A 22,809-nucleotide genomic window follows, 5' to 3' on the forward strand; every position below is an offset into this window, starting at 1 on the left:
TCCCTTAATAAGGCAGTCAATAAAGAAATTGTGCCTAGGCATCCAGCATGAGCCTGCGGTGATTACCGACCCGGCTGGTTGCCAAGCCAACATGCCACTCCAGGGGATGGGGAAGGAGGTCTTCCACCTGGCCCCCAAGCAGGTGAAGGTTCAGCCCCTGTGCCCCCACCTCATAGCGCTCACCTTCCTGGCTCAGCGAGGGCAGCGTGGGCATTACCTGCCTGCCCAGGTCCTGCAGGGAAGGGACAATGGTGTCCAACCTCTCCAGTCCCCAGTCGGCTCTTGCTGGGTCCTCAACGGGTCTCTTTTCTTCCTTCTCCATGTGGAGTTTGAACAAAAGTGATTTCCCCTCCCGGAGATTTGGATGAGCCTTAAACTTAAAAAAAAATTACCAGATCTTGAAGAAAAAATTTTGTTTCTTAAATGTTTTTTTCGCGCTGTCCCTCCCTTCTGCTCTTCCTGAGCGGGAGAGAACCCGAAAGCGGAATGGCACCAGAATCAGAGTATGCAAATGCAAGCCCTTGGGACCCCTGAGAGAGCCCAGGGAGTGAGCTGCAGCCACCCACAGGGGAGGGAGAGTAGGCCCCCCTAGTAGGCGAGGGTGGGGTGCGTTGCTAGGAAACAACAAAGGGTCCCTGCGTTGCTAGAGCTCCAAAGTAGGGCCTTGGCCCCGCCCCATTCTATGGGCCTCTTGTCAGGTGATTTGGGAGCTCCAGACTGCTAGATTGGAAAGGAACTTAATGTTTTTCAACTTTGTTTTTTCCTTCCATTCTTACCCTGGGCAGTGTAGAGACTGGTCACTTTTGAAATCACCTTGTACAAATCTGGGAATACTTTTTGCCACGAATGATGGACACTTGAATCTTCGGATCTGTTTGAGTATTTGAGTTTGAGCTGGAATTTGTTTCTCTCCTTTAGTTTTTCCTGGTCTCCCCTCCTACAAAATGGAAAGCTGGAAGATTGGGGAGGGAGCTGACTTTTTAAAAATCACAGTCATTGTTTTTTCCTTTCCTATACACTTTACAATCTCATCCTGCAGAACTGTTTTCATACACTCCCCTCTGCTGATAACGAATTATCACAAGATGAACACACATGTAAACCCTACTCCAGTCAAGAACCAGAACTCTATCAGTACCACAGAAACACACCTGATTCCCCCTCCAGCCATTATGCCAAAAAATAATATAAATTTGTTTTGCCTGTGTTTGAACTTTTGGAATCATATAACACGTCTTCTTTTGAGTGTGGCTCTGTAACTCAACATTGTGAGATTCCTCCATGGCTTCTGTAGTAACCATTTGTTCATTTTCATTGTTGCATATGATTCCTTTGTATGACTATGGCACAATTTATGTATCCATTGCATTACTGAGGGAACATTAGAGTTGTTTGCATTTGGGACTATTAGGAATAATGTTGCTGCAAACATTCTTGAACAAAACTTTTGATGCACATATGTACTCATTTTTGCTGTGCATGTAACTAGAAGTAGATTGCTAGGTCATGGGAAATGGTGATTTTAACAGACAATGCCAAGCAGATTTGGTTGTCGCAGTGGTGGTGGTAGAAGAGGGAGGCTTCTGGCACTTAGTGTGAACAGAAACCAGGGATACCTTCAATGTACAGGACAGTTCAACACAGTCAAGATTGTTCCACATTCTGTACCATTTTTAAACATCTCATCAGATTTCCATGTAAAAAAAAAAAAAAAGAAAGAAAGAAAAGACTACTTATGAGCCTAGAAGAAATCCAGTTTATAAATACAAAGAAGTTTTATTTATGAGTCTAGGAAAAAATCCACTTTATAAATACGAAGAAGTTTTTGCTCAAATTCAGTATCATTTAATTTCCTAAGAACTCAATTCCAAATAAATTGGGGAAAGATTATGCATTTTTTCAGGATTTAAGAAGAATTCTTCCCCACTTAGGAAAATTGTATCATCACCATCGGTGAGGCTGGTGGTAGCTGAGTAGCCAACGTACCTGACCCACGCTGCTTTTGTAGCTGTTACATTCACTGTGGTTCTTCCTATAGGTAGAGGCATGTAGTGACTTCCTTTGCCTTCCAGCATAGTCATACCTGTACATATACAGAGGATGCCAAAAAAATGTATACACATTTTAAGGAAGGAAAAAACTGTATTAAAATTGCAATACAATGAATGATGTTAGCATTCATTTGATTAACACCATTTTTTTTTTTTTTAATTTATTGGGGTAATTGTTAGTAAAATTACATAGATTTCAGGTGTACAATTCTGTATTACATCATCTATAAATCCCATTGTGAGTTCACCACCCAGTTTTGTTTTTTTTTAAAGATTTTATTGGGGAAGGGGAACAGGGCTTTATTGGGGAACAGTGTGTACTTCCAGGACTTTTTTCCAAGTCAAGTTGTTGTCCTTTCAATCTTAGTTGTGGAGGGTGCCCAGCTTCAAGTTGTTGTCCTTTCAGTCTTAGTTGTGGAGGACGCAGCTCAGCTCCAGGTCCAGTTGCCATTGCTAGTTGCAGGGGGCGCAGCCCACCATCCTTTGCGGGAGTCGAACCAGCAACCTTGTGGTTGAGAGGACGCGCTCCAACCAACTGAGCCATCCGGGAGCTCAGTGGCAGCTCAGCTCAAGGTGCCATGTTCAATCTTTAGTTGCAGGGGTTGCTGCCCACCATCCCTTGCGGGACTTCAGGAGTTGAACGGGCAACCTTGTGGTTGAGAGCCCACTGGTCCATGTGGGAATCGAACTGGCAGCCTTCGGAGTTAGGAGCATGGAGCTCCAACCGCCTGAGCCACCGGGCTGGCCCAACACCATCTTTTGAGCAAACGTCATATTACACATTGCTACTGTAATTCAATTCAACTTCAAAAGTAATACATGGATAACAACTCTTAAAATGTGTACATTTTTTTGGCACCCCTGGTACATGTTAAAATATGTATTATTTTACTTACCTTTAATCTCTCTATTATACCAGAGTTACGACTTTATATTCATTTTTAAATAGTATGGGTAGATAATACATTCAGGATAATAACAAAACATTACAAAATATTTGTTATTGAAAAAAACATTGTACTTAATAGGACAGAGAACCTCTGTGCTAAAACATAGCAAGTTCGATAAATCAGACTCTTTATCTTGTTTACTAAGAAGGTCAGAACTAAGTTTGGGGCCTTTCTTAAGCTAGTTTCTTAGAAAAATACTTTCCTCCCACTCTCCCTTTTACCACCTGCCCTTGTCCTTTAGTCTGTTGATGGTGTTTAATTTTGAAGCACATGTCCTTGCGGAGAAAGCTGTCTCAAATCCTTTGGGGAAATGGGCAGAGAATATTGTTGAATGGATAAGCAGCAAGCAATGGGCAAACCCTTTGAGACCCTGTCTTGACAACAACTGTCAAGCCAGCTAATTTTTAGTGGCAATATCAGCATTATCATTCTATCTTCAGATAATCATGAAATTATAAAAATATATTCATTTCTTAGAATAATAGATTAGATTGTGAATTAAATATGGTGATGAGACTTTTAGTCTCTAGAAAAGCTGTCTTCAGTTTCCAAAGATGGTTATAAATGACTGCTAATTATTAGTGAAATGTAAGTGGCCAAAGGAGGATCTACAAATAATAAAGACAAAGACAATTTTATGCTCTGCAGATTACCGTAGGGTCTGACACATCCACAGGCTCACTGTGTACGCGTGGCCCAGCGGCCTCTCCTGCAGCTCTCCAGCCTCCCTCCGACTGCCTCCTGCAGCTTCTCTGAATCTTCTACTAGGTGCTCGTTCAACACAGTGGCCAGAGGCAACACCTTATCCTGCAGGCCACTCGTATCACCGAAGTTGAACTGTAATCAGAAATGTCTGAGAGAGGTGAGGGAAAGCTACCAAATAACTAAAAGGATAAGTCTAGCTAGGGGAAGGCTGGCCACAGGATGATGAACGCTGTTGAGAGTGACAGCTGTTTATAAACTTTTGATGGATGAAATAGCCAAGATGCATCCCCACTGAAGAAAGATAACTCATGTGACAAATGAGAATACTTTGAGAGTAAGTTATAGAATGATCTTGAGACCAAGGAAGAAATACAGGAAAACGAGTCTATTCAGACTATTTAAAAATACTCAGACTATTTAAAAATACACCATACCAAGTAATAGGTAGCACACTGTCTTATTCTGCCTGGACTATCTGCAGGATAAAAGTCACACAATAAGACTTTTCCATGTTACATAGATGTGACCTCAATGAATAATAAATATGATGGTGATACCCATGTATATATAACATTATTTATTTATGAGTAGAAACAATATTTATGCCATACTCATCTGACTTGCCCCTTTTATAAAGATTTTGCATCTTTTTTCCATTTCACGTATGCTAAAATGAAAATTTGGCATTTGAAGACCTGAGTTCAAACCTGATATTAGCATAAATAATTTGTATGACTGAAAAAAATTAATATTTCTAAGCCTTAATTTTTTATTGGTAAAATAGGAATAATGATGATAATGCTAACAGAGGGACTTCCACTATACTTAAAGAAGCAATGGGAAAAGTTAAAATGAGAAAGACTTTTTGGCTCCCCAAAATTCTAAACCTGCAGTTACTCGTCCAATTTCACCATTATATTATACCATTCTGCACAAGCAAAACAAAATGTATATTCTACAGACAAATACCTCAACTATTTTTTTTTAAATGGAGACTATTGATAAACATACTCAAAAAAACTAAAATGTAGGTGATTTTAGGTAATATGTGATAAGTTGGCCCGCCAAATCATCTCACACAATACACAAAGATTAACTTAAAATGGATTAAAGATCTAAATCTAAATGTAAAAACTATAAAACTTCTAGAATAAAATATAAGAAAAAAAATCTTGTCATCTTGAGGTTAAGCAAATATTTCCTGGGAATGCAAAAAGCATGAATCATAAAAGCTAAAAACTGGGGCAGCCGATGGCTCAGTTGGTTAGAGTGCGAGCTCTCAACAACAAGGCTGCCAGATCAATTCCCGCATGGGATGGTGGGCTGCACCCACTGCAACTAAGATTGAAAACGGCAACTGATCTTGGAGCTGAGCTGCGCCCTCCACAACCAGATTAAAGGACAATGACTTGGAGATGATGGGTCCTGGAAAAACACTGTTTCCCAATTAAAAACAAAAAATATATACATATTATTAAAGTTAAAAATTTGATAAATAGGATTTTATCAAAATTTAAAACTTTTACTCTTAAAAAGACACCATTAAGAAATGTAAAGGAAAGACACAGAACAGTAAAAATTATTCACAATACAAATATCTGAGAAGTGGTATACAGAATATATATATATATATATATATATATATATATATATATATATATATATATATATATATATATATATATATATATATATATATATATATACACACACACACATATGAGTTTTAGGAAGATATAAATATATATATATATATATATATATATATATATATATATATATTCAATGATAAGACAGCTCAATTTTTTTTAAATAGGCAAAATATTTGAACATACATTTTACAAATGCAGATATACAAGTTGCCAATAAGCAGATGAAAAGATTCTCAACATCACTGGTTATTAGAGAAACACATTAAAACCACAAGAGATACCACTACAACATTAGAATAACTACAGTTAAAAAGACTGATATACCAAGTGTTGGTAAACATGTAAAGCAATTGGAACTTAGTTCTGCAGGTAAGACTGTAAAGTGGTTCAATGTATTTTGAAAAACTGGTAGTTTCTTACAAAGCTAAATATACACCTACCACATGACCCATCCATTCAAGTTCTAAGTATTCAACTGAGAAAAATAAAACATAATGTTCACACAAAGTGTTATACACAAATATTCATAGCAGCTTTATTCACAATAACCAAAAATGTGAAATGACCCATGTGTCTACCAAATGGTAAATAGATAAACAACAGGTAGTATACAATGTAATACTGTTCAGTAAGTGAAAAGGGATGAACTTACTGATAGAGGCAACAACATGGATGAACTTCAAAATCATTATATTGACTGGTAGAAACCAGGCACAAAGAATGCATACTGCTTGACTCCATTTATATACATTTCTAGAAAATGCAAACTAATTTTGAGTAACTCAAGCCAATCAGTGATTGGTTGGGGTCAGGATCAGAAGAAGAGATGAACAGCAAAGAGGAATGAGACATCTTTTGGGTGTGAGGGATGTATTCTGTATCTTGAGTGTGGTGGTAATTTCACAGGATTATACCACAGTCAAAACTCATTAAAGCAAACTCTTTAAATGGGTGCAGTTTGTTGTATATAAAATATATCTCAATGAGAATATTTAAAAAAATAACCCAGGAGAGGCCAGTTGGCTCAGTGGTTGGAACACAGTGCTCATAATACCAAGGTTGCTGGTTCGACTCCCACATGGGCCAGTGACGTGCGCCCTCTACCACTAGATTGAAAACAATGACTTGACTTGGAGCTGATGGGTCCTGGAAAAACACACTGTTCCCCAATTTTTAAAAAAAGTAACCCAGAGTTTTAGAGGAAGTAAGCTTAAATAAATAATTCATAAGTAAACTGAAAATGAAGAACTTGTTGGAGGGTTTTAACAGTAGACTGAACAAATAGCATATGTCAAGATTAATGAACTTGAAGAAATTATCTAAATTGAATCTCAAAGTGGAAGATGGGTGAAAAGAACCTAACAGAGTAAGAGAAATGTGAGACAAATGAAGTTCTAGGGAGAGAGGTAAGAGCGAATAAGAATAAGAAAGATATAGTCGCTTTTCCGGCAGTGACGACCTCCCCACGAGAACATGCCTCTCGCTAAGGATCTCCTGCATCCCTCTCCAGAAGAGGAGAAGAGGAAACACAAGAAGAAGTGCCTGGTGCAGAGCCCCAATTCCTACTTCATGGACGTGAAATGCCCAGGATGCTATAAGATCACCACCATCTTTAGCCATGCACAAACAGTAGTTTTGTGTGTTGTCTGCTCCACAGTCCTGTCAGCCTACAGCAGGAAAAGCAAGGCTTACAGAAGGGTGCTCCTTCAGAAGGAAGCAGCACTAAAAGCACCATGAGTCAAGATGAGTGGGGAACCATCCCAATAAACACATTTTTGGATAAAAAAAAAAAAAGAACAATGGGATTTATAGATGATGTAATACAGAATTGTATACCTGAAATCTATGTAATTTTACTATCAATTGTCACCCCAATAAATTTAATTTTAAAAAAAAGAAAAGAAAAAAAGATATAGTCATTTGAGAAACAGTGGCTGAAAAGTTAGCAAACTGATGAAACACATTAACCACAGTTACACATTCTAAACACAAAGAAATAGGCCAAAACTAAAGGGGCGACAAAAAATATACCATGTTAACACCTATCAACTGAAAACTGGAGTGGTTCTAATAATATCAGACCAATTAGATTTCAGAGCAAAGAATGTTACCAGAGTTAAAGAGTGTCATTTCATCATGAGAAAAGGTCAACTCAGAAGACATAAAAATCCTTATTAGTTTATCCTATTATTCTATTACACTTATGCTCTTAGTAACAGAGTTTCAAAATACATGAAGCACAAACTGATTAAGTTGGGGATTACCAGTTTTCAATTTTCTTAATGTAAGGACATGTCTATTGCTTACAATTTTTATATAAACTTTTAATTCATCACTTAAGATATAATAAAAAATAATTTAAAAATACATACTACATCATAATCAAGAGGGGTTTATTCTAGAATAAAAGGATAGCTTAAAATTTTTAAATTCCATCAGTGTAATTCACAGCATTAACAGAGAGCCAGTGGGCTCTCAACCACAAGGTTGCCAGTTCAACCACTCTACTCCCGCAAGGGATGGTGGGCTCCATCCCCTGCACCTAAGATTGAACACGGCAGCTTGAGCTGAGCTGCCGCTGAGCTCCCAGATGGCTCAGTTGGTTGGAGCACATCCTCTCAACCACAAGGTTGCCGGTTCGACTCCCACAAGGGATGGTGGGCTGTGCCCCCTGCAACTAGCAATGGCAACTGGACCTGGAGCTGAGCTGTGTCCTCCACAACTAAGACTGAAAGAACAACAACTTGAAGCTGAACAGCACCCTCCACAACTGAGATTGAAAGGACAACAACTTGACTTGGGGAAAAAAAAAAATCAATTAAAAAAAAAAAAAGGTTATATAGTAATAAAACCATACAGCTACATCATTCTGGATGGTGAAATAGTCAAAGCTTTCTCCCCAAGGTCAAAAACAAGATGAGAATGTTTTCTTTCACAGTTTTTATTCACTGTTGTGCTGGAAAAGCCCTAGATGGTGCTATAAGACTAGAAAAAGAAATAAAAGGTATATGATTGGAAACAAAAAGTAAAACAGTTTTCATTTAAATATTACATGATTATAAAGGAAGAAAAGAAAATATATCAACTCTTAGAATCAATAAATAAATTTAGCAATAAGCTCTCTACATAAAAGGTCAACGTATTTAAAAAATTGTATTTCTATATACTAGCAAGAAATGATCAGAAAAAAATGGAATTTAAAAAATGCCACTTAGAGTAGAATCAAAAGAATCAAATATCTAGAACAAATTTAAGACAAGTTTCATAAGGCTAATACTGAGAACTACAAAATACTGTGTTTGTACTATAGAGAGAAAATAAAGATGGACTAAATAAATGGAGAGCTATATCATGTTTATGAATCAAAAGACTGAGTATTGATAAGATGTCAATTTCCCACAATTTGATGTATAGTTTTAAGGCAAACCTAACCAAAAGCCCAGCAGGAATATTTATTTGGTGGATATTCACAGGATGAACCTAAAATTTATACAATGCAAATAAATGCAAAGAACCCTAAAATAGCCGATCTTAAAGAAGAATAAAGTTGGGAGATTTATACTATCAGAGTTCGAGACTTACTGTATAGCTGCAGTAATTACGACATGGAGTATTGGTGTAAGGATAGACACAGACCAGTGTAACAAAATGGGGTCTAGGGGGTGGCTGGTTAGCTCAGTTGGTTAGAGCGTGGTGCCGGTAGCACCAAAGTTGCTGGTTCGATCCCCGCATGGGCCACTGTGAGATGTGCCCTCCCCCCCACAAAAAAAATGGAGTCCAGAAATACACCTCTACTTAGAGAGTCACTTGGTTTCTGACAACAGTATCACTACAGTTCAGCAGGGAAACGATAGTCCTTGTCATTAAATGGTGCTCCAACAACTGCGTATTTATAAGGGAAAACAATAAGCCCTGCCTTACACCAAACCCAAAAATTAATTCAAGGTGGATCATAGACCCAAATGTGAAAGCTGAAAAATAAAGCTTGAGAAGAAAACGAAGTAACTTGACAACTCTGGGGTAGGCCAAGATTTCTTAGACATGACAGAAAAAGCACTAACCTTAACAGACAAAATTGATAAATCTGACTTCATTAAAATTAAAAACTTCTATTATCAAACCACATCAGTAGGAAAATGAATAGGCAAATCACAAACTAGGAGGATATATATATATTGGCAATACATATATCTGCTATATCTGATAAACAATTGTATCCATAATATACAAAGAACTTTACAGGTCAATAAGAAATCTTTTAAAATGGGCAAAATAGTTGAACAGGCACTTTTCAGAAAAGGAAGTTAAACATACCTTATGATACAGCAATTCCATTCCTAAGTATATCCTCACCTAAATAACATATCAAGTGCGTATGTCTGTAAAAACTTTCACAAGAATGTTTACAGCAGCTTTATTCCTAACAGCCAGAAACTGGCAATAACCTAAACATCCATTAACAGATGAATGGATAAACAAATTATGGTATATTTATACAATGGAACATGGCAGAACAAGAAAAAAAGAAAAAACTACTGATATGCTCAACATACGTAAATCTCCAAAATATTATGATGAGCAAAAGAAGAGAAACACAAGAGTAAAAACTATATATTCATTTGTATGGAGCTGAAGAACCGGCAAACTAATTTATGTGATAGAAGTCAGAAAACTCACCTCTGGAAAATGGGGTGTCAACCAGAAGGTAACACAGAGTTTCCTTGGGGGCTCACAATGTTGTGCATCTTGATCTAGGTGATGGTGACACAAGTATATACATCTGTAAAAAATACGCATGCTTAAGATTTATTTTACAGTATATACATTAATCTCTAATTTTTTAAAACTATGGGCCAACAGTGCACATATTATTTGACACGTTGCAAGCACAGGCTTTGTGCAGCCCACTCTTTGGTATCAGGGCATTTAACAATTAAACCTTCTTAATCCTATCTAGGGACACAAGATAGCATAGAGGCTAAGAATTTGGGCTTGACAGTCCATCTTTCAACAAAAATGTGTTGAGTTCCGTATTATATGGCAGGCTTTGCTCTGCACAGTGGAATAATAAACAGTAAACAACACACCAAGACCCCGCCCTCACAGAGATCATAGTCTAGTGGGAGATACAGAAAACAAAATATAAATAATGCAAAGTAGGTACTACAATGAAAAATAAGGCAGGACAACTGGACACAGGGTGAGGAGGCTACTTTAGAAAGGTTTCTCCGAGTTTACATTTGAACAGAGACTGGGATGATGTAAAAAATCAATAACAACAACAACAAAAAAAAAAAACTAGCCATGAAAAACTAACCTCTAGGCCTTTAATTTTCTATTCTGGAAACCTTGGACATGCTACTTAATTTCTCTCAGTCTTAGTTTCATTGTTAGTAAAATGGGGATCATAATAACTCCAGGTTGTATTAAGGATTGATTGAGATAACATATGTAAAGTGCTAACACAGTATCTGACATATCACAAGGACAATAAATAATAACTGTTTAAATCATAAAATAAGATACAAACAGAATGAGTACATCAGCGCTACAGTATATGGGCTTTTTCTTATTCTTTTATATATACAATGTAACTGTTCTATAAACATTTTGGATTCAGAGTATTTGAATGTAACACCTGTTTTTGCAATGAGTCTGTTCCAACAGAGCTCTACCACAGAAAAAGAAAGGACAGAGGGTAATGGGGGTGGGGGTGGGAGTTGAGGGTAAGGGGGATCAAATATATGGTGATGGAAGGAGAACTGATTCTGGGTGGTGAACACACAATGGGATTTATAGATGTAATACAGATTGTACACCTGAAATCTATATAATTTTACTAACAATTGTCACCCCAATAAATTTTTTTAAAAAAAGAAAGAAAAAGAAAGGACGGGAAAATGGGGGAAACTGGAGAACAAGAATTGGATAAAGAAGCAGTGGAATAGAGTCAGAGTAGTTATTCTGAACAGACAGCTCACTTTTCCAAATCTGGGTCATAGGATACAAAATTGAGATGACAAAATTATCCTTTAGGAGTAAAGGAGAAATAAAGGCTTTCTCAGAAAAACAAAAACTGAGGAAATTCATCACCAGCAAACCTGCCTTACAAAAAGATTTTAAAAGAAGTTCTTCTAGGAAAAGGAAAATGACATAGGTTAGAAACTCAATGTATTGGATGATTGTAGCATGTGGATAAGTGAAATGAATGACAGCAACGCAAGAAGGGATGGGAAGAAGGAATTGAGGATACTATAAGTTACCTGAACTATATGGGAAACGGAACAGTGTTATTTGAAGGTGGACTTATATTAGTTGAAAATGTATAGTTCCTCTGTACTCTTTGTTCAAAGTTTTCTGTAAATCTAAAAGTGTTCTAAAATAAAACCTAATAAAAAAATTGAGATGAGCGAGACAAGATAAACAATAAAATAGTAATAAATTTTTATATAAACTATTTTTTAATAGCCACAGTTGAATCTAAATGTATGCATACATATTTCCCACCTTTGCTCATCCTGTTTCCCCCACCTGGAACACTCTCCCTCTCTCCATTCCCAGTCCACCACTTGCAATTCCTAGTAGAAGGCACTGTGCTTTCTCAAGCGTCTCTACCTCTTTGGTTGTTCTTAAGTGGGAAGTCCCCTCCTAATTTCTATCACGTACTGGTGCCCAAGTCTCAGCTCTTATTAAAACCTTGCCCTCCGCATCTGTACAGGTGTCCGTTATCTGGGCTCACACTTCTCATTTCCAATAGGAACTCAATATTTCTTGAATGACTATTACACAAAAGCACTTTTTAAATAGCAGGTGTTTGGGACTGTCCCCAGGTCCAATGTCATACATACTATCTGTATGTTAAAGCACCATCTGGTGGTGAAAGAAGACGGCTGTACTTGTAAGTCACCAAGAGGTGCTTTCCAAGCTCTGAGCTATCAGAGCTTTAACGATCATGTTAGACAAAAAAAGCCATGATGACTTGTATGTAGATGCACCTTTGCCAAAACATAATTTTTCTTGAGGAAATGTTTCCTGCTCCTTCACCTACTCCAATTTTTTTTCACCTTCCTCCCCATTTGTTCCCATCCTTACTTCTAAATCCCTTTTTCCTGCATTTCGACGGGTCCATTGAAAACACAGTTCTGGTTGGCAATGGTTTTGTTTTGGCTGCCCTAAGAGCATCCAGATTTCCTTTTGGAATTTACACGTCTAGACTGTGTGTAATTTTGGTGGGGCACTAATTCCTGGTGACCACATTCCATTACCAAAGCTGAAGAAAACAGATCCCAGGGGCATGTGACCCAAGCTCAGTTCTCACATGCTTTTTCTGAAAGGGCCCAGACTGTTAAGCCAGTGACACAGAGACAACAGGAAAGTCTGAGATAGATGCACTGCAGGTGGCGTGCTTTCCTCACGATCCTCCTTTATAACTGTCAGGGTTCCGAATGCCCAGCCCTCCAAGGCCCCTTGATTCCTGCCCATGTCCACCTCTGATTCTCCCAGCCCCAGTGCTCTGTGAGCTTCCAAAGCCTCTTCCAGTAACTCCCTGCTCCTTAAACTAGCCCAGGTCACTACCTGGGGTCTTGTCTGCTTACAAGTTTGTAAAACAACTCAACTTCAGATTAGAGTGTTGGCATAAAATGAGGCTACCCATCCTTCCACTCCATTATCAGGATTAAAGAGAGACACTTAAACCCTGGCTGTAGTTAGTCAGGTGGCTTAAGCCATATGCAGTTAATGGGAGAGTCCTTTGAAATGAAAAACAGAAAAATGGTAAATGTCAATAGGAAGATTAGACATTTCTAATATAGATTAGATAATCCTGGAATGAAAATTAATCCTCATAATAGCACACTAATACGCGGTATTTTAGGAGAAAAGCAGCTACAGCTAGGAAGCACTCAATGGACTCCCTCTGCTGTCCCCATTTTACAGAACCTCTCTCCCTACAGAGACAAATGGGGAAGCAGAAAGAACACCTGTATGCATCCAATGAGTACATCATACAAAGGAATTTATGAGACCAAAAGAAACTAGAGGATAAAACCTGTGTACCCTGTCGGATGAAGAGCGTCTTGCCCAAAAGACAAAGAAATATGAAGTTTCTCTCCTGAAATATTCTGTCACCTGAGGGCTTATGCAGTGAAGTGAGGTCTTCCACTGTTGTGCAGTGAACAGGCGAGAGAGTTAACTAGACCAAAGGCCAAATGCCTGCTCCCTGACTATGGAATCTATGACTTTGGGACACTCATTGGACCTGTCAGTGAAAACAGCTTAAAGTTCTATAAAAATCTAGTGTGTACTCAGAGAAAATAACCTATTTGGAACAGGAAAACAGAACCCTACTCCATGACTGCTAATAGCTTATTAAGTATTTTTGTCATGGATCATGATTTTGGTGTATCTAAAAAGTCATTGCTATATCCAACGTCCAGATTTTCTCTGTTAATCTTCTAAGAGTTTTATAGTTTTGTATTTTATATTTAGCTCTATAATCTATTTTAGGTTGATTTTTGTGAAAGATGTAAGTTCTGTGTTTAGATTCATTTTTTTCTTTTTTTTTCTTGTGGATGTCCAGTTGTTCTAGCATTTGTTGTAAGACTATCTTTGCTGCACTGTATTGCCTTTGCTCCTTTGTCAAGATCAATTGACTGTATTTATGAGGGTCCATTTTCTAGGCTCTATAGTCTGTTTCACTGATCCATTGGTCTATTATTTTGCCAATACCACACTGTCTTGATTATTGTATATTTAGAGTAAGTCTTGAAATTGGACAGTACCAGTCCTCCAACTTTGTTCTCCAATATTCCATTGGCTCTTCTGGGTCTTTTACCTCTCCATATGAAATTTAGAATCAGGAGCATTGAGATCTTGTTCCCCAGCACATGTTGTCAGTTTGGCTCAAAATAAAATTTTAGGATCAGTTTGTTGATATCCACAAACTAACTTGATGGGATTTTAATGCAATTGCACTAAATCTATAGATCAAGTCAGTAAGAATTGACATCTTGACACTATTGCATTTTCCTATCCATAAGCATGGACTATCTCCACTTACTTACTTCTTTGATTTCTTTTCTGCTTTGTAGTTTTCCTCATATAGATTGTGTACATATTTTGCTAGATTTATACCTATTTCATTGGGGAGGTTGTCAATGTAAATGGTAATGTGTTTTTAATTTCAAATTCCACTTGCTTATTGCTAGTATAGAGGAAAGTGATTTGACTTTTGTGTATTAACCTTGTATCCTGTAACCTTGATGTAATCACTCAGTGTTAGGTTGGTACAAAAGTAATCGCAGTTTAAAAGGTTAAAAATAATTGCAAAAACCACAATTACTTTTGCACCAACCTATTAGTTCCAGTTTTTTTGGTCAATTTATTCAGATTTTCTACAGATGAGCATGTCATCTGCAAACAGTTTTATTTCTTCTTTCACAATCACAAAAGCATACCTTTTGTTTCCTTTTCTTGTCTTACTGCATTAACTAAAACATCCAGTATGATATTGAAAAGGAATGGTGAGAGGGGATATCCTTACCTTGTTCCTGATCTTAGCAGAAAAGCTTCTAGTTTCTTACAATTACATATGATGTTAGCTGTAGGTTTTTTTGTAGATGTTCTTTACCAAGTTGAAAATGTTCCCTTTTATTCCTAGTTTAATGAGAGGTATCATGAATGGGTGTTGGATTTTGTCAAAAAATTTGTCTGCACCTGTTGATATAATCATGCAGTTTTTATTCTTTAGTCTATTGATGTAATGGATTACAGTGATTTTCAAATGTTGAACCAGCTTTACATACCTGGAATAAATCCCACATGGTTGTGGTATATAATTGTTTTTATACAATGTTGGACTCAATTTGCTAATATTTTGTTGAGAATTTTTGCATCTGTGTTCATGAGAGAAACTGGTCTATTGTTCCTTTCCTTGTAATATCTTTTCTGGTTTTGATATGTGGGTGATGCTGGCCTCAAAATGAGTTAGGAAGTATTCCTTCTGCTTCTATCTTCTAGTAGATTATAGATAACCTGTATAATTTCTTCCCTAAATGTCTGATTCACCAGAGAACCCGTATCTTAGAAATGACACCAAAAGCGTAAGTGACAAAAGAAAAAAGATAAACTGGAATACAATAAAAACTTTTGTGTTGCAACTCATATTCTCATCAAATAAATGAAGACAACCTACAGAATGGCAGAAAGTATTCTCAAATCATATACCTGACAAAGGACTTGTATCCAGAATATACGAGGTCTGACCATTAAGTTCAAGAACTTCTTGCAATGATGTTGCTAACCGTTTTTGATATCAGAGGGATTACTCATTATGAATTTGTACCAACTAGACAGTTAAACAAGTTTACTATTTGGAAATGCTGAAAAGGCTGCATGAAAAAGTTAGATGACGTGAACTTTTCACCAACAATTCATGGCTCTTGCATCACGACAATGTACCAGCTCACAGGGCACTGTCTATGAGGGAGTTTTTAGCCCGTAAACAAATAACTGTATTGGAACACCCTCCCTACTCACCTGATCTGGCTCCCAGTGACTTCTTTCTTTACCTGAAGATAAAGGAAATATTGAAAGGAAGACATTTTGATGACATTCAGGACATCAAGGGTAACACAACGACAGCTCTGATGGCCATTCCAGAAAAAGAGTTCCAAAATTGCTTTGAAGGGTGGACTAGGCACTGGTGTTGGTGAATCGCTTCCCAAGGGGAATACTTCGAAGGTGGTCATAGTGATATTCAACAATGAGGTATTAGCACTTTTTCTAGGAAGAGTTTGTTAATTTTATTGTCAGACCTCATATAATGAATGCTTATAACTCAACAATAAAAAGACAAATAACCCAACTAAAAAATAGACAAAGCATTTGAATAGACATTTTCCCAAAGATCATAAACAAATGGCCAGTAAGCATATGAAATGATCTTCAACATCATTAGTCATCAGAAAATTGCAAACCAAAATGAGAATGAGATACCACTTTACACCCACTGGAATGGCTACAATCTAGAGACAATAACTAACGTTGCCAAGCATGTGGAGATATTGAAACCGTCCTACACTGCTGATGGGAATGTAAAATGGTGCAACTGCTTTGTAAAACAGTTTAGCAGTTCTTCAGAAAGTTAAACATAGTTACCGTATAGCCCAGTTAAATCCACTCTTAAGTATATACCCAAGAGAAATTGAAAGCATATACCCACATAAAAACTTGTACATGAATGCTCATAGCAGTATTATCCATAATAGCTAAAAAGTGGAAATAACCCAATGTTTATCAACTGATATATGGATAAACTGTGCTATATCCACACATGAAATATCAGCAATAAAAAGAAATGGTTACTGATGCGTCCTATAACATTGACAAATCTTGAAAACATTATGCTAAGTGAAGGGAGCCAGCCATAAAAGAACAAATACTGTATGATACCCCAAAATGCAAAACCACAGAAAGTAGATTACTTGCTGCTTAGAGCTAGTGGGGGTAGGTGGAGTGTGGGGTGCTGGGGATTAACTACTAATGGATAGAGGGTTTCTTTTAAGGTAGGATGAAAATGTTCTATAATTAGAACAATTAGTCTTGATTGTTGCACAAACCTGTAAATATACTAAAAAACATTGTACATTGAGTGAATTTGATATGTGAATTTTATCTCAATAAAGCTTTTTGTAAATAAGCAAATGCTGAAAACAGGTGTATATACACAAGTTACGGAAATAGAAGATGCAGAAATGAAAAATAATTCAATCATTCTAATTGATGGTTATAACCTAAAATGAAAACGTCTTACAACTATGGAGCTAAGAATCGTCTCTTTAGCAAAATTATTTACTGTCAATTTTCAATTAATTCTTCATGTACTGCATTTTAATGATACAAGTACAAGAACCATAAATAAGACAGAAGGTATCAGCAATGCATTCGAAATCTAGAATCCGCATTTACAAGATGTGTATGTCCCAGGTTCATACATGACCATTGATGCAGCTATATTCAGAAGACAATGCCCTTATCTTGTACATATATCATCAAAACTATGAAGATATGAAACACATTATTTGGGTTTGCTATTTTCTCATTATTGTAAGTTCTAATAAATTTCCTTATTATCCTTTTTTGTTCAGTGAATTATTCAAAAAGTGACTCACAAACATTTTAAAAATGGACCCACTGGGCACTGGTGGCAAATGGTGTTACTATTTTTTCCTAGTATACTGAATATAGATATTGGCTGAGACTGTTTCTTGCCTTTGGATATTTTTGACTTATATTCTTGTCTCCTCTGACAACTCATGATTTTGCCTTTCCCCAATCCAAGCATAATAAAACTGTGGTCTTTTTTGCCTTAATTCTTCGGGTTTCCTTCACTTTATGGAAGAAGAGGAAATATTAAGTTTGTTTGGCATTCTCCAAATTTTAATTAATTTAAAACTACTGTAAGAGCTCTTCTAAAACTCAAACTCAAAAGAAAAAATCTTGACAAATCGAGCTCAGCTTTCCTCGGTTAAAGGGCATGAGTAAAATTCATTAATAAAAATGTTTCAATGTGCCTTAGTCCAGTCAAGCTGCTGTAACAAAATACAATAGACTGGGGAGCTTATAATCAACAGAAATGTGTTTCTCACAGTTTTGGAGGTTGGAAGTCCAAGATCAAGGTGCCAGTGTGATGAGGTGAGGGCTCTCTTCCAGGCTGCACAGTTCTCCGTGTATTCTCATATGGTGTAAGGGCGAGGGCGCTTTCTTGGGCCTCTTAAGGGCATTAAATCTCCTTCATGAGGGCTCTGTGTTCAGGAACTAATCACCTCCCAAACCCCACCTCCTAATACCATCACATTAGGCATTAGGATTTCACTGTATGAATTTTGTGAGGACATATACATTCTGACCATAGCAAAGGACTGTACATTTCAGGTAAAAAGAAACACACTCATGTTCATGTAAAGATTTATACAGTAACTGTCTACAAAAAGATACATTATATGGACTAAACTACAGGCCTAGAGAACTGTCATTGTCCATAATGTTTGTTTGCAGCCTCATAATAATCATGGTAATTTATAGTAATTGTATAAATTGTGCTGTACCTCAATAGTGGATTCTACTCTCCTCCATTCTACAAAAGAATCATCGTCTGTAACATCCTCAATTCTCAGCACATTTAGTCCTCTGGAAGAGACATCAGGGAAAAACTGCCCTCAATGAAAAATTAGTTTACCAGATACTATAACAACAGGCGTGGCAGTAAAACTCCAACACGTTGATTCCTGGATTCATTTTCCAAACAACAAATATCTTCTCCAGACAGCTGGACAACCACTCCTTCAGGAGTCTTTAAAGAAACAATTCTTAGGAATCCTCCAGAAGCCAACGTCTTTGGAGGAAGACTACTTACTGATCAAGACCCTCAAGTCAAGCAGATAACAGAAAGCGGAAAACTTCTGCCCAAAGAGAGAAGCAGGAGTAATTTTCTTACCTTTTACTCCTTTTGCTTATTATGGTTTGGCACATCCTAGAGATTGCCTAGTGGTTTTTTAATATGCTCCCATATATTTTGATCATTTTATCCTTAATCCTCTGTGGTCTTTCTGGCCATTTTAAGAAATGCAGGACTTTTCAGCAGTTTTCTCAGACCATAGCTACTTTCTGAATCTGTCAAATTCCACCAAAAAAAAAAAAGTAATAGTTGATCCTTTAAACTCCTGGGGTCAATTTCCTCCCAAAGTTCCCTTCTGTTGTTCGATTTTTCCTCAGGTCATTCGTTTATCTTCATTCTTTTAAACCTGGAACTTTACTCTAAGCCAACAAAATGTGTCCGCTATAATCATTACAGCCCAGTCCCAGAACCAAGTTCACCAGGAGGGAACAAATGCTGAAGCTATTCTCCCTGCGCTAGTCACATTCTCCAAAGGTTTTCCAAACTTCCATGCAGGAACTAAACTCCACTGAGAATGTGCCCACCTCAAGGAAACAATTATTGGCTCATTCCTGCTGTGATAAAATATTTATATTCCTAAAATTATGTGTACTCACCAGGGATTGCTTATGTCAACACCACGCTTTCACCCACCTCATAAATCCAAATCTATCTTGGGTGTATGACATAATTATTAAGAAGCTTTCAGGTATTTTCTCTCCTGTGTTGCTTTTTTTTTCTTTTCTGTAGTGTATTTCCTTAAGGATAACCAGAGACTTCCAAAATGAAACAGGCCTTGGCTACTCAGGAGAGCGTTCAGAAGAGATAACTGACTCATTTAACCATACTATGTAAGACTACCTACTCCAACAGCAACAATACAATTAGAAAAGGTGGTTCAAGTGTTTACTCACCCTCTACTGTGGGAGCCCAACAAACCAGTTTCAATTCACTACCCAGGACTGTCATGGACAATCACACACTTTTATTTCCTCTTGGCAGGCCAGGGGCAGTTTATATTTAGTTAACACTTCGTGTTGTAGCTCTATAGAGACCACTGGACAAATGGAAGAGTTTTTGACTAGGCTAAAGGAAAAGGCTACCTGACTGTAGACTAGATCCAGCTGGACTTTGAGACATGTTTTTGTAGCTTGACTTGGAAATCTAGGTGCCTGGCTTTGCATTCTAGTACAAGAACGACCATTTTGCTTCTGTTACTACAGCTGACTGATGCTTTCTGTACAGAGTCTTAAATGCTATTGAGTAGTCACTGTCAAGCCACATGATTCAACAATGATCAACCATTATTAACATGAAGACCTGATGCTAATGAATACCACTGAATACTTGATATACAATCATAGCCCAATAAACAGCAGACACTAATCTGGATTGATTACAACTCCAGAAGGTAATGGCCTACCCTTCGACTTAGGCTAAAGAAAGACCAGAAGAGAACTGAGAATTGAAAGAGAAATTACAATTTGCAAAAATGTACAATTTGCAAAATACCATCAGTCTGCCAACCTTTGACAATGCAAAAAGTTACCGAAGCTCCAACTCTACATCAGCTCAGATACATGTTTCAAGAACACAAACTGATCTCACAATAAATCTGCATACTTCATGTATTCTAAAGATACTGACTATACCAGTAACTCTAGTTTTCAAAGACAATCTGAGACAATCCAAAACTAACTCCAGGCCCTTCCTTTGAGGACACCCTGCAGATCTTCTGGTGTATACGAGGCCTGACAATTCAGTTGGCGAACTCATCCTAGAAAAAGTGCTACATACCTCATTGCTGAATATCACTACGGTCACCTTGGAAGTACTTCCCTTGGGTAGCTATGCACCGATGCCAGCACCCAGTCTACGCTTCAAAGCAATTTTGGAATTCTTTTTCTAGAATGGCCATCAGAGCTGTCATGTTACCCTTGATGTCCTGAAGGTCATCAAAATGTTTTCCTTTCAGTATTTCCTTTATCTTTGGGTAAAGGAAGAAGTCACTGGGGGCCAGATCAGGTGAGTAGGGAGGGTGTTCCAATACAGTTATTTGTTTACTGGCTAAAAATTCCCTCACAGACATGTTGTGTGAGCTGGTGCATTGTTGTGATGCAAGAACCATGAATTGTTGGCGAAAAGTTCAGGTCGTTCAACTTTTTCATGCAGCCTTTTCAGCACTTCCAAATAGTAAACTTGGCTGTTTGTCCGATTAATATAAATTCATAATGAAGAATCCCTCTGATATCAAAAAAGTTTAGCAATATTGTTGCATCAAGTTCGCGAACTTAAATGTTAGACCTCGTATACTCATTTGGTGCAGCAAGCTAATAAAACCTAGCTTTGATTATACATGAGATCCTGGTGAGTTTTGGTCAATGGGAGTCATCAGTATAAATACGTCAGAGTTCCCTTTTGAATGAGACACAACAGATTTATCTTCATATGCAAGATAATGAATTCTATGTATTCTATACAAAAATGCCCAACAACATTACCAGTATTAAACAAAAAACAAAAACCTCATCAGTACTAATCATGGCAATTTTGTTAAACAAATACAAATACATTAATTTGCAGATACAAAAACTGACAGCCAACCTGTTCTAATTGAAAAGGACTTATAATCTTAAGCAATACTAGCTGAAAATAATTTCTCCATATGTAAAAATGTGTATTGCATGTTTTTAAAAAATTCCCCATTTGATATAACTGATTTTAAGTTAACTGCTCTAGCAAACCAGTATAAAAATACATGACAGATTATAAATGCAATGGCATTTGGCACACTAAGGTTGTGAATATGCTTTATTTTTAAGTAAAAAATGAATCATAGCCAAAACAAAATGTTTTGCTTCTGAATAATATTTTCAGCTTAAGGGAAAAAAGTCATTAAAGAGGAACATATTTTCATTTTTCAATGTTTTTAATTTTTTATAAAGATTTTAATTAAGCTTCACAGTCGCTAAGCAGTTTTTAAACTTAGGTTTCATAACGCTTTTGATTTCATGCTTTTAAATGAAATTTTATCTTTAAAACATGACAAATTTCAGAATCCATTAAAAATTATTTTATTCAAATTATGTTTTCCAAAAGAGAGGGTTCTGTGCTAGTCGTCTTTGAAAGTTTTCATACCTACAAAAGAAAAACATTTACAAGAAAATTAAAATAGAATCTTTCATAATTTGCCAAATGACTTACAAAAGCAAACAATTTTACATGTCATTTCTAAAAAGCTAAAATTAAAAAGCTAAAAAGTTAATCCTAAAGTTTAAGTATTAATTTAAAAAAAAATAACACGTATAACTGGCTTGTATCAAAGAACACAAATCATAATAAATTTTATTAATTTTTCTCTTCTTCAAATCTGAGAGCTAGAAGGGAATGTAAGAAAAAAGTCAAATGTAACTCCCCCTTCATTTCATAAATGAGTAGATGAGAGTAATTAACTCAAGGTCATATAGCTAAATTGTACAACAAACTTCTCAACAAACTCTCTCTATGCATTCCCCACCACTGGATAGTCAAAGTGAAAAGAAATACCTAGAAAACAGAAACATATATGTATTATGCTAGGAAAATATATGTATTAATCATTCATGTACAGGATGCTATATAAACCACCCTGATGCCTTAACACATATTTACTTTAGATCAAGACTCCCTAAACTTACAAAAAATAAATTTTGATTAATATTTCAAGCCTCGTCTGTAACACTTATAATTCAAAATACAAAAAATGCACACTCTTTAATTGTGGTCCCTAAAATACAGGCAATTGTATTTTCCTGTTTTTATTAATTCAAAATGACTACTATCTAAGAATATTTAGGGTAAGAACCATTTCTAATCTGAACTCTACAGTACATACTTTTTAATGACATGCAAATATTAATATATGCTAATGTCCACAATTAAAGAATATGTTTAAATGTCAAAGAAGAAATACATTCACAGGCAAAAAATATATGGTTACTATAAAAACCTTAATATTAGCGAAAAAAAGTACCCCA

The 22,809-nt window shown here is 36.6% G+C and overlaps 2 protein-coding genes and 1 pseudogene across 3 annotated transcripts in view; 1 reads left to right on the top strand and 2 right to left on the bottom strand.

Moving 5' to 3' along the window:
- Positions 1-21,700, bottom strand: part of CCDC81 (coiled-coil domain containing 81) — a 53,176-nt gene extending 31,476 nt beyond the window's left edge. Inside the window, exons 1-4 of the mRNA XM_074335627.1 lie at positions 14,900-21,700; positions 10,036-10,138; positions 1,987-2,083; positions 184-376 (exon numbers count right to left, since the gene is read on the bottom strand). Coding sequence (XP_074191728.1) covers positions 184-322 — 139 coding nt within the window. The 5' untranslated portion in view covers positions 323-376; positions 1,987-2,083; positions 10,036-10,138; positions 14,900-21,700. The remainder of the gene's footprint in view (positions 1-183; positions 377-1,986; positions 2,084-10,035; positions 10,139-14,899) is intronic.
- LOC141572434 (small ribosomal subunit protein eS27-like) lies at positions 5,610-7,637 on the top strand (annotated as a pseudogene).
- Positions 21,701-21,851: 151 nt separating the features above from the next.
- HIKESHI (heat shock protein nuclear import factor hikeshi) overlaps positions 21,852-22,809 on the bottom strand; it is a 39,389-nt gene continuing 38,431 nt past the window's right edge. For both annotated transcript variants that reach the window (XM_019739650.2, XM_074335630.1), the window contains exon 5: positions 21,852-21,931. In XM_019739650.2, the coding sequence (XP_019595209.1) occupies positions 21,877-21,931 (55 nt within the window). In that variant the 3' untranslated portion in view covers positions 21,852-21,876. The remainder of the gene's footprint in view (positions 21,932-22,809) is intronic.

The sequence above is a fragment of the Rhinolophus sinicus genome, linkage group LG06 (genome assembly GCF_036562045.2).
Source record: "Rhinolophus sinicus isolate RSC01 linkage group LG06, ASM3656204v1, whole genome shotgun sequence".
NCBI lineage: Eukaryota > Metazoa > Chordata > Mammalia > Chiroptera > Rhinolophidae > Rhinolophus > Rhinolophus sinicus.